The sequence below is a fragment of the Nicotiana tomentosiformis genome, chromosome 6 (genome assembly GCF_000390325.3).
Source record: "Nicotiana tomentosiformis chromosome 6, ASM39032v3, whole genome shotgun sequence".
Classification (NCBI taxonomy): Eukaryota; Viridiplantae; Streptophyta; class Magnoliopsida; order Solanales; family Solanaceae; genus Nicotiana; species Nicotiana tomentosiformis.
Genome location: NC_090817.1, coordinates 128,774,852 through 128,787,499, shown reverse-complemented (window position 1 = coordinate 128,787,499; position 12,648 = coordinate 128,774,852). Strand labels below are relative to the sequence as shown.

At 33.0% G+C, this 12,648-nt stretch overlaps 1 protein-coding gene across 1 annotated transcript; it reads right to left on the bottom strand.

Moving 5' to 3' along the window:
• Positions 1–7,876: 7,876 nt before the first annotated feature.
• LOC104090064 (dof zinc finger protein DOF3.1-like) lies at positions 7,877–8,476 on the bottom strand. Its single transcript, XM_009595098.4, has one exon. It carries the CDS (start codon positions 8,474–8,476, stop codon positions 7,877–7,879), a length of 600 nt encoding a protein of 199 aa, XP_009593393.1.
• Between the last annotated feature and the right edge of the window lie 4,172 nt (positions 8,477–12,648).

Below are 12,648 nucleotides of genomic sequence, written 5' to 3'. Positions count from 1 at the left end.
TAGTCCGAAATATTTATTTTGTATATTTTTTATATAGTGACAGTCTATTTTGTATAACTTTTGTATAGTGACAGTCTATTTTGTATATATTTTGTATAGTGATAGTCTATTGTATATAAATTGTATAGTGACAGTCTATTTAGTATATTTTTTGTATAGTGACAGTCTACTTAGTATATTTTTTTGTATAATGACAGTCTATTTTGTATATATTTTGTATAGTGACAGTCTATTGTATATAAATTGTACAGTGACAGTCTATTTTGTATATTTTTTGTATAGTGACAGTTTATTTTCTATAGTGACAGTTTATTGTATATGAATTGTATAGTGACAGTCTATTTAGTATATTTTTTGTGTATTGATAGTCTATTTTGTATAGTGAAGACTATGCATTTTTCAAATTAATGATGCAACCATGTTTTGCACACGTTGATGCTCCACCACAGAGTTTAACTAATTTAATGTATGTTATTTTCATACTTGACTCTCCTATTTAGGGCATTTCTTGAAAGAAAATGACACCAAACGCCACACTTGCATTTTAGCGATTGACAGCTCTTATTATTTTATTTTTTTACATAAAAGATTTTTACCATGCAAAGATATGCTTATATATATATATATATATATATATATATATATATATATATATATATATATATATGGAAAGAGGGCATGCTCGTGATAGTGAAGGGTAGATTTCACAAATTGTCATATAATTATGATTTTTATTTTATCAAAGTCATACAACTATATTTTCTCACCTAAAAATCATAAAAGCTCTTAGCAACTCACAAAAAAAACATAATGACCGAAAAATACAACTTTTCGATAGCATTTTTTTTTATTTTTCAGTCTAAAAAATAACAACCAAGTTAAAATAGGAATGACCCAACCTAATATAAATATAAATAAATGAAAATAATGCTAAAATTGAATCCTTCCTTCAAAATACACGTAACTTCTATTTTTGGAGTATTTTGCTTTTTAAAATTTTAATAACTTATTTCACTTACAGTATGGGCACATATTGAACTCATATAGGAAAGGCAAAAAGTAACATTTATGACATGAGTTTTATTTTTATATTCCCCACAAGTATGTATAAAATATTAATATCTAAATAGCATAAAAGCCAAAAAAGAATAAAATAATAAATGATTCCCTTTGAATAAATTAAAAGTCATCTTAGAAGCCATCTCCCGTTGTGTTTCTGTGATAGTTGGGTTTGTCAATTTCGGTGGTTAGCCTCTAAAATTAGTTTTGGACTATAAAATATATATTGTAATTTGTGGCTTCCAATTGTCATTAATTTTTCCCATAGGGCTAGAAGTGACAATAGCTTTTAACATATACTGTTCTTAGTTTAATGATCAAATAACGAGCCCAAACTGTGGATGTTGGTCGTGCCTTGATTATACAATGAAATTTACTTACTTTAGAGTTAAAAACATAGCTTGAAATTATAATTGGGCAGTAGTAGTATTTGTTTTCTTTTTTGATTTCTCACATGGTGTCCGACACCTATATTGAATCTTGATTATATTCGAATTCGTGCCGCATAAGGCCCATTTAAAGGGGATCCGCTCCCTAACATGATCTTTTTTATCAGTCCGAGCCCTGGACTATCACTCGGATTTAGTGGGAGAAATTCAAAAATAGCCAGATTTACAAGCGGTCATTCAAAAATAGCCACAGTTTCAAAAGTAATCGAAATTTAGCCACTTTTCATGTAAAGATAAATTTGAACGAAAACACTGTTTTAAATCCAGAAAATACTCCATCATAAGTATACTGGAACTCCAACGTAAGTATATTGGAACTCCAGCATAATATACAAGAGTTCCAGTATAATATATTGGTCCAGCATAATATGCTGGAAGTTCATACACAGGTGCACCGATCTCCAGTATATTATGCTGGAACTTTCTGTATTGCAGCTAAATAGTGGCTATTTTTCAATGACTTTGTAAACGCTGACTATTTTTGAATGACCAGTCCGAAAACTGGCTAGCCCGTGCTATTTTTACGGATTTAGTAGGGCCAAATCCTAGAAGTGAAATGGATTGAGCCCGCACCCTACAATACCATTGAGCTCAAAAATGCGTACCCAGATAATTAGCTTAATTTTAAGGATGAAAATATCCAAATATGCCCTTGTACTATATGAAATTGAGCACATTTGTCCTTCGTTAATGCTTTAGCTCAAGAATGCCCTCACCGTCACATAGTTGGTCCATATATGCCCTTAGAGTCACACAGTTGGCCCATATATGCCCTTTTTCGAAACGAAATCCACCCAAACTAATTAACTCTTTCGTTTATGGTATTAAAATGTATTACAAGCACTATTTTCTTTTTATTAGTACATTTTTTTTCTTTACCTTTCTCTTTTCTTTCTTCTTTTTTCTTTTGTTCTCCTTTTTTCCCTTTTTCTTTCTCCCTTATCCGATTTTCTCCACTGTTGATGTCTTCTCCATTTTCGTCACCAATTTCACTTGACAAAACTCATGAATTCCAATTACTAAGAAAATTCTCCCATAAGAATATTTTAATAGATCATATGTTTGTCAATTTTTTAATTTTTACTGAACATATATTTAGTTATAAAATTTTTAACAAAGTAAAATTGAAATAATATTTATGTAACAAAAAATCCGAAAAATCCAACAAAACCGAACCAATCCAAATCGATATAATTGGTTTGGTTTGGTTTTGATAAAAATCGAACCAACCCGGTCCATGTACACCCCTAATTTACATAGTTAATAAAAAAATAGAAAATGTCCACCTGAAAAAAGATGAAAAAAGACTAACAACTCAAATTTATAACACTAGAACTTACCCTCTAGGCTTTTAATCATTAAATTATCTTTCTGGAAATAATTTAAATATTTTTGTCTTTTGAGTACTGTTAAAGATTGAGATGTTTTTATTATTTTAAAGTTTAAACCATAATTTTTGGAACAATTTAATTTCGTTTATTTAGAGGGCCAGTGAAATTGGAACTTGATTACCTTATGGGAGAATTTTCTTAGTAATTGGAATTCATGAGTTTTGTGAAGTGAAATTGGTAACGAAAATGAAGAAGACATCAACAATGGAGAAAATCGGATAAGGGAGAAAGAAAAAAGGAAAAAAAAAAGAGAAGAAAAGAAAAAGGGAGAAAGAAAAGAGAAAGGTAAAAATATGTACTAATAAAAAAGAAATAGTATTTGTAATATATTTTAATACAATTAACGAAAGAGCTAATTAGTTTGGGTGGATTCCGTTTCGAAAAAGGGCATATATGGGCCAACTATGTGACTCTAAGGGAATATATGGACCAACTATATGATGGGAATGGCATTCTTGAGCTAAAGTATTAACAAAGGATAAATGTGCTCAATTTTGTATAGTACAAGAACATATTTGGACCTTTTCCGTTTCAAGGTATGTACGATAGGCTATTTAGATAGACTTATATATCAACTACATCTCGATCTCAGATAGTTAGATTGGCTATATAAAACTATTGTATCCATTAGGGTATGTTCAAGTTCATTTCCTTCTATCGCATTACTCGTGTCTAGGGGGAAGGGGGCAATCGATCGGTGCATAAAAGTTCAATATTAATTCAGATAATTTGTAAAGGGGTTTTGGCCTTGTTTGACAACATAACCTAATAAATGGCATAACAAAATACAACTTATTGTTATTGGCATCTTATGGCCCGTATTTATATTTTAATTTAAAAAATTAATTTTGTATTAAAAAAATAGGTTAGACTGTCTTCCCTATGTGTGTCTCTCTTCGTATCTCTGCTCCATATCTCCTCATTCTCTCTCTCTCCACACCAGAAAAGTTTAGAGCAATTGGCATAAATAAATATCTAAAGGAATGGATCAACCATGAAACTGAATTCTCGTGGCCCGTTTTCGAAGTTGACAAATTTTTTCATTCTCACTTAACATTAATGGATGAAATCAAGAAAATTTTCTACAAATTTGCACAAGAATTTTGTTCAGAAAAAAAATAGTTTGTTTTGAATCGAAAGAGGAATGACTTTGGGTGACTATACACATTCCAAGTTTATTGAACTTTCAAATTTTGGTGAACACACGTCTCAATGTATATCGATATATATCTTATTTCATTTATCTAAACTTATGAGTCACTATAGCGCGCAGTGTTAAATGAATTAATTTGAAAGAAGACCGAATCATTGAAAAATAAAAAAACATTTCACTTTAAATAAAAGACTAGAGGATTGTGGCAATTGCTTCTTAGCTAAGTGATAGGGACGAGTAATTGGAAGCAACGCGGCAATAACATTGGTCCCTTGAGTCATAAATTCTCTTTGGCATAAATGGGAACATAATCAGTGTCAACCTTGAGTAATAATGAGAGGCAAAAACTAGATAAACCCCTCCATTTCCTCCTCTAGTACCTCCACTAGTTAGTAGTGAGGACCGTGAGGTTTTCAAATTAAATGGATTGCATTCTGTAATTTCTCCCACCAGCCGACTTGATCTTCTTGTTCACAAAATGGGAACATTTACTACATATTACTTTACTTTGATAAAAGCCTTTTTAATCATGTAATTTTCTCCCTTCTCAGGTATTAAAAAGTTCAAGCAAGAGAATTTCTACTTTCGTCCCCTTCAAGTTTGAGGCGTATCTTATGAATTTAAATTATATATATACCGTCAGTGTAAAAAAAAAAAAAATTTACACGTCAGGTCATTTTAAATATGATGATAAATAATTTGTCTTATTTTCAAGATTACAAATCCGTATTTTCTGTAAATATCTTGTGTGTAAACTGATAGTATATATAATTTCTTACACCGACGGTGAATATAATTTAAATTCTATCTCTACTATAGCCTTGTTGTACAAACCTTGAAAATTTCGTAGTAGGTCACAAAAAAAAAAAAGAGGTAAAATTTAAGTTATACGGATGTAACGAAGCTTTTGTTCCAAATGCGTAGTAGTACACCATAAACGAGTTGTGACCACTTATAACTTATTGGTGGTATACAGCTTTGGCGCAACGACATATCCTGTTCTGATCTCCTCAAGAGCTGAAAGTCAACCCAATTAGCCTACCAGTCGCAAAAGAGATCACTGATTTCTTCAAAATGAGAAACAATTTGATGAAACCCCCACCTTAGAAATTGACCACATTTATTGGCATCAGAAGCTAAAGTCAGATGAAGGCTGCAAATTTGGGTGGCAAACAAAGACTAAACACCACACTACGTACGAGGGTGAAGTCAAGGATTCAGTAGCTAATGTTAGACCATTTGGTAACACATCCATTCCAAGACGTCATGAATCATTAGTCATTCGTAACTGAAATCTATATCCAGCTTTTGTCATCGACACGGTCCAAAGGATAAGAATAATATTTATTTCATGTTTGGTTTGAGATATTAATTAATTCCGAGACAACGTTCACACTAAAATAATGAGATTAACTATCACATATAGAAGGTGGAATTAATACGGGGACATGAGAATTTAACACACCTTTATATGAAAAACTCCTATGGATAACATATATAAAAAATATTGAACTAAAATTGCTAAATAAATTCCCTAGCGTGGTCCATATATGGGAGTTGTACATGATGGTTTGCGGGCCATTTGAAAAGATAGACTCTTGATCGAATTGCTTAGTTTTGGCAATTTTAGCTGATAATCATCATATCACATTCTCACAAATAGGTTGGTTTCCCCACCCCTCTACCTACTACCACATCAAGCTTCTACATAATTGAATGTGCTTCTCAATTTCCTGTTTGCAGTAAAAGAAGATTTGTTAATTTGAAAGATCGATTCAACCATTGGGATGGTAGATTCAGTTTTATCACTATACCAAAAAGGGGAGACAAAAAAGATAAATATAGAATATATCAATAAGGCAAAAGTTAGGGTCCTGTCTAGCCTTTCTAAGACATTGCATCAAGTATAGAACTCTTTAATGGAGTATTGAATTTGGGATCTCTAATGTCTTTTCCCGTAAACTATCCCCGTCATCTCGTTGATTCATTTTAAACACAAACAACAAGAAAAAAAACAAGGAAGAAATTAAAGCGGTCATGATTACAACTGTGTCCAAATCTAACCAAATCGAAAAGCCAAATCAAACCGATTAAAAAACCCGACTAGTTTTGGTTTGATTTGATTTGGTATTGAGTAAAAAATTCTGAACCAAACAAACATATAAATATATAATTTTTATATATACTTTTAAGATTTTATATAGAATTTTTTTTAAAAAATATCTAGAAATATTTAGGATTCTCTTGCGGGATTTAATATTTAATAGTATATGAAGTGCTTCATATTTATTAACCTTAAATAATGGGTTGTATGATCACTTTCTCGTCAAGTGTTACTGAAATGCATCAATCTCTTTGTTCTTCCATATTCATATCATATGTTAAGATCTATTAAATTCTTATATCTTTTTCGAAGGTGAAGTGATGTGATTATTATTATTTAGGTATCATATTTATTTTTATGTTTAATCACCAAATTCGGTTAATCTTGAAAGTGTATATCAATGAAAAATTATTGTCAGATGACTAAAAAAATAATTATTACTTATGTGTTACTAAGAAAATTCTTTCATAAGAATATTTTAATAGATAATATGTTTGTCAATTTTTTATATTTTTACTAATCATATATTTACTTATCAAAAATTTAACAAAGTAAGATTAAAATAATATTTAAGTAACAAAACCCCGAAAAACTCAACAAAATCGAACCAATCCAAACCGATATAGTTGGTTTGGTTTGATTCTGATAAAAACCGAACCAACTCGGTTCGTGTACACCCCTAATTACAACATTTGTATCGATCCAACTATTTGAAATGAGAAATAAATATTGTGGGTATAACATGAAAGTTAATTACTTGAAACCTTCAAATGCTCTTCAAAGTTGCGATTGATGAATTTTTGACGAGGTAGTTACCAAGTTAAGGTGAAGGTACTGAAATTAAGAGATCTCATGTTTAATTTTTATTCCACTTTTACGTAGATATTTTCTCATAATTTGTAAGTGATAATGAGTGTTAATTTGGACCTGCTCTCGGAAAAGGAATTGGTTGTCCGAAAAAAAGTAACTTATCGTTCTACATATACAGATCTGGTATCGCATGAGTAGCGTATACTATTATTAGACAATAATCCATTTCGTAGTCGAAGGCAAGCATTGAAATAACGGTAAAGTTGTCTCTATGTGATCTATAGCATTATTTAGGGTTGTCACATTACGTACTTACTGCACCTAATACGCTGTATGCATTTGCCTACATTATTGGAGCTAAGGGCAAATCTCGGTTATTGATACATCAAAAACTGTCTTTCAAGATGACGTAGACAGCCTATACTGATTCAGGAAGCTATCTCGCATTCATGCAGGTTCGGTAAAGAGCCGCATCCCAAGAGGGTGCATGTGGTATAAACAGCATACCCTAACGACTGATTTCAAAGCTCGAACACCCAACCTACATGTCTAATGAAAACAACTTTACCTTCCGTCGGAACAACACATACATGAAGTCTCAAATCACACACAACTACGTACGTATTAATTAAGCATTACACAAACAAAGCTAGTTTATGGGCCTGACACCTAATTTCCAGAGGTAAAATATACTCATACACTACTAATATGCAATCAGCAACAACACTTCGAAAAATTATGCAACGGAAAAAGGTTTTAAATTAATAAAACACTAAGCAAATACTAACATATAAGCTTATCTCAACTAATTCTGGATTGAGACATAATTGTTTATGCTAAGCAAAATATCAATGTCTTTTCTTAATTACTAATAGTGCATCAAGTTCTAATCATCTTTAGGCACTTTTAATTACTGAAAGCTTGAACCTGGAGCACTGTAAATAGCAAGATCATCAGTCCAATCATTACTACCATTCCAACAGCTAGAATCTTCACTATTCTGAACAGGGCACAAATATTCATCTGTATTGTTATTCTCACTTTGAGGTGCTGCATCTGAGCCCGAGACAAGGCCCGAATTGGACCCATTGGTATTCAAAGCTTCAAACAAATTCCCAATCTCCGGCCCGTTTGATGTCAAAAGCGAACTAAAAGGCCCCTGAATTGAACTATTCTGATCAAAAGCTGCAACATTAGGTATAGAAAAAGGCTCTGACTTTGGATGTGCTGCTGAAGACGACGTCGTTGAGGAGCGTTTAATACTTGAAGAAGTAGAAGAACGTTTAGTGTTTTTGCGAGAGGCGCCACCAACTGGAATGTTTCGTAAAGTACCTCCTTTAGTCCAATACCTTTTACAGTTCTTACAAAAGTGACGTGGCTGAGAAAGGTTGTAATTGTTATAGTAACAGAATTTTGTGTTAATTGAGTCACATCTAGGACATTTCAAGATTTCTTGTTCTGGAAATTGAGGCTTGATCTCTGAATATATTGATGGGTTTTGCATATTCATTCTCTGTAAAACTAAAAAGATCCAATTTTTGGAATGAAAAAGCTGACTAATAAAAGGATATTAGTGAACCAATTAAGTTTAAGGGAATTTTGTTGTATTATTGAGAAACTAAAATTGTGGTTGTAGAGTGATTTTCATATGTGGGTTTGTCTGTTACTGAGAAGACAGAAAAAGTGTAATTGGGGTTATGAGATGTGGCGAAAAAGTGTAGAAACTAACTTCAGTTGCAAAATCTGATCCAGAAAGAAACAAGAAGAAATGAATAAATAAAGAAAAGAAGGAAGCAAGAAATTATATAGATGATAAGAAAGTGAGTAGAAGATATAGATTCTGAAGATCTGGACAGTTCTAACTTCTCACCAAATCAGTGACTTACTACAGATTGAAATCTGTTGAGGGAGTCCAGAAAATAAAATGGATGTCAGTTGAATGAATAATTTGAATGAACAAAGCAATTCCGCGTGAGAGTGACGACCAAATATCATGTACACACACAATGTTGAAATAGAAAGAGAGAGTAGTAGATATTTTCCCTTCTCTTTGCTTTGTTTAGGCTTATGGAAATTGGAATTGGGAGTACAGACTACAGAGTGTAATTGCAGTCTCTCCCAAAGTTGGATTTGGAGTAGATAAAGGACAAATTTCGCTTTATCCCTTCGATAACAATTTTTTAATAATTTGTAATATGGAGAAAAAATCCCTTGGTCAAACTTTTGAGAATGTTATGATGTCAGATTGAACAAAATTATACTGAATTTAAGAGTTACAACAATAACATATACCTTTTAATCTTATAACCGGAATTTGGGAGGATAGTGCATACGTAAATTTTACTCCATTTTAAGAATGTAGAGAGTTTATTTTTAATAGATCATTGGCACAAGAAAAATTAACGAGGTAGCATCTTTAATTTTAGCACCATTGGAAAAAAAAATGAGACAAAAGGATGAAAATGCCTTATAAAGAAAACAAACGATTATTTCATTTGCAATTTTAGCAGACAAAGAAAGTTAATTAGAAGATAAGAATATAATTTCACCGTACAAATTATATTAAAAAGATATACTTATAAGTTATATGTTATTTGGAATTTGTTTTAGTTTCTTTTTATTTCAAGTCCCTTATTTTTCTTGAGAAGAATTGTAATTATTCTGTGCAATCATAAACAATTTTGTCATCCTCGTCCTTTTTTTATTTATAGCTACAATTAAGAGATTCATCTCTCTACGTTGAAGACTACTTATTTTGTGTAATCGCCTATAGAATATTTTAGTATTTCGCCAAAATAGCATGGTTAGCGATTAATCCTTGCTTGTAAATCACACAGTTTTTCCATGCATACTTCCATGATATAGCCATTCCCCATTCATGTGGGGGATTGTTGAGGTTTTAATTTAAGATGTAATATTCTTAAAATGAGGGTGAATGGGAAATGGAGGGAAAATGAAATTTTGAGTAAAATTTTAAGTTTCCCCCTCTTAACAATGAGACATTGTCCCATATTGGAAGTGGAAGACATTTTTGGTGGGTATATATATAATTGCTCTTCTTGTAGCTCTTAAAGAGTTAAGAAGAAAGCAAGCCTCGCGCCGTCGTCGTCGCTCGCTCGCTCGGCTCGGCTTCGGCTTCGGCTTCGGCTTCGGCTTTGGATTTGGATTTGGTCAAATGATCGATTGATTGATTAATTTTTTGGACCAAATTTATTTGTTAATAGTAAATATTAACGTAAGATTATCCGTATTTGTAAACGGATATTTTCCAATCCGTGTATTGATAATTTGGCAGCCGGATAATGGTCTTCCCACCATGAAGTGCTTGCTCCACAAATATGAAGTGCTTGCTCCACAAATATGTAATGCTTGATCCACCATGAAGGGTGGACGTTTGGTCTTGCACTCCTTCTTGGCTGCTATATATATGAGCAGCAAATGTTGAAGAAAGATACCAAAAAACTCAACATACAATTCGCTCAACAAATTGGCTATACATTGCACTCCTTCCTCTCAGAACTTCCATACGTTTTTCTGAGTATATACTCCTTCGTTCTACATTGTTTTTAACTTCAAACAAAGCAACTGTAAGTGTGATTTGCTACCGAACTTTGTGTTCGCCGAAACACTGGGGTTTGAAGTACCGCTACACCAGTGTGTTATTCGTTCTATCCTGGGAGGAAATAATCCATTACCTTGGGTACTAGGAGGGGATTAAATTCCTTAAGGAAACACTGTGAATTCAGTGGGCTCGAATTTATTATTATTGTTTCATTACGTTAACTTATATTTTGCAGAATTAATATTTACAAATACAGCAATATTGACCGGGAATAACAATCTTAAGGAATTTAATATTTATTTCTGTACTTGTGTTATTCTTATTATTCTGCAAACTAAAACCTTTGTGGTTTGTGTACTCCCGTTTTGGAGAGTTAAGCCTTCGTGGCGTTTTGTTGGATATTAAAATCTACGTGATTTTTACTCCAGTTTGAAAACGTGTATTAAACGTTTGTTTGTGTCATTCTTTTACAGAAAAGATGATGACTGAAAACGAAAACCAAGCTGTTCCGATGGCGACTGCCAACGCAACGACAAGCCGAACACCGGCGTTGGCACCGGCAGAAAAACCCGAAAAATTTTCCGGGATTGATTTCAAACGCTGGCAGCAGAAGATGTTCTTCTACTTAACTACGTTATGTCTACAGAAGTTCATCAAGGAAGATGTTCCTGATCTGCCGGATAAAACTCCAGATAATGAACGCTTTCTCGTGATTGAAGCGTGGAAGCATTCTGATTTTTTATGCAAGAATTATATTCTTAGCGGACTGGATGATAATCTGTATAATGTATACAGTAGCATGGAGACATCCAAAGAATTGTGGAATGCGCTTGAAAAGAAATATAAGACTGAAGATGCCGGGATGAAGAAATTCGTTGCCGCAAAATTTCTGGACTACAAAATGATAGATAGCAAGTCTGTTATTACTCAAGTCCAGGAATTGTAAGTGATTATTCATGATCTACTTGCTGAAGGTCTTGTAATCAACGAAGCATTCCAAGTAGCAGCAATGATTGAGAAGTTGCCTCCGTTGTGGAAGGACTTCAAAAATTATTTGAAACACAAACGAAAGGAAATGTCCCTTGAAGATCTCATTGTTCGGTTGAGAATCGAAGAGGACAATAAAGTTGCTGAAAGGAGAGGCCGTGGAAATTCAACAATAATGGGAGCAAATATTGTTGAAGCTAACAAAAAGAGGAAGAAGGCTTCTGGTCCGAAATACAACCCAAGCAAGAAGCGGTTCAGTGGAAACTGCTACAACTGTGGGAAAACCGGACACAAATCTACGGAGTGTCGTGCTCCGAAGAAAGACAAAAAAAGGGGTCAAGCAAACATGGTAGTAAACCATGATGATGTTGATAACTTGTGTGCCATGCTCTCTGAATGTAACTTGGTGGGAAATCCTAAACTGTGGTGGTTTGATTCAGGAGCCACTCGCCATGTTTGTGCAGTTAGAGAGGCTTTTGCTACCTATGCTCTTGCTGAACCCGGAGAGACAGTTTATATGGGAAATGCTTCAACAGCAAAAATTGAAGGATATGGGAAGGTATTTCTAAAAATGACTTCTGGCAAGGTCATGACTTTGAACAATGTCCTTCATGTTCCCGAAATGAGAAAGAATTTAGTCTCTACTGGACTTCTTGTTAAGCACGGTTTTAAGTGCGTTTTTGTATCCAACAAGGTTGTAATTAGTAAGAATAAAATATTTGTAGGAAAAGGTTACCTCACCGAGGGCCTTTTCAACCTAAATGTAATGGTTGTTGAAAATAATAATAATATTTCAGCTTCTTCTTACTTACTTGAGTCAAATGATTTATGGCATGTACGTTTGGGTCATGTCAATTATAAAACCTTGCGAAAAATGATTAACTTGGAAGTACTGCCCAAGTTTGAATGCGAAAAATCAAAATGTCAAACATGTGTGGAATCTAAGTATGTTAAACATCCTTATAAGTCAGTTGAAAGGAATTCAAATCCTTTAGACTTAATTCACACAGATATTTGTGACATGAAGTCAATACCATCTCGCGGTGGAAAGAAGTATTTCATAACTTTTATTGACGATGGTACTCGATATTGCTATGTTTACTTACTGAATAGTAAAGATGAAGCAATAGACG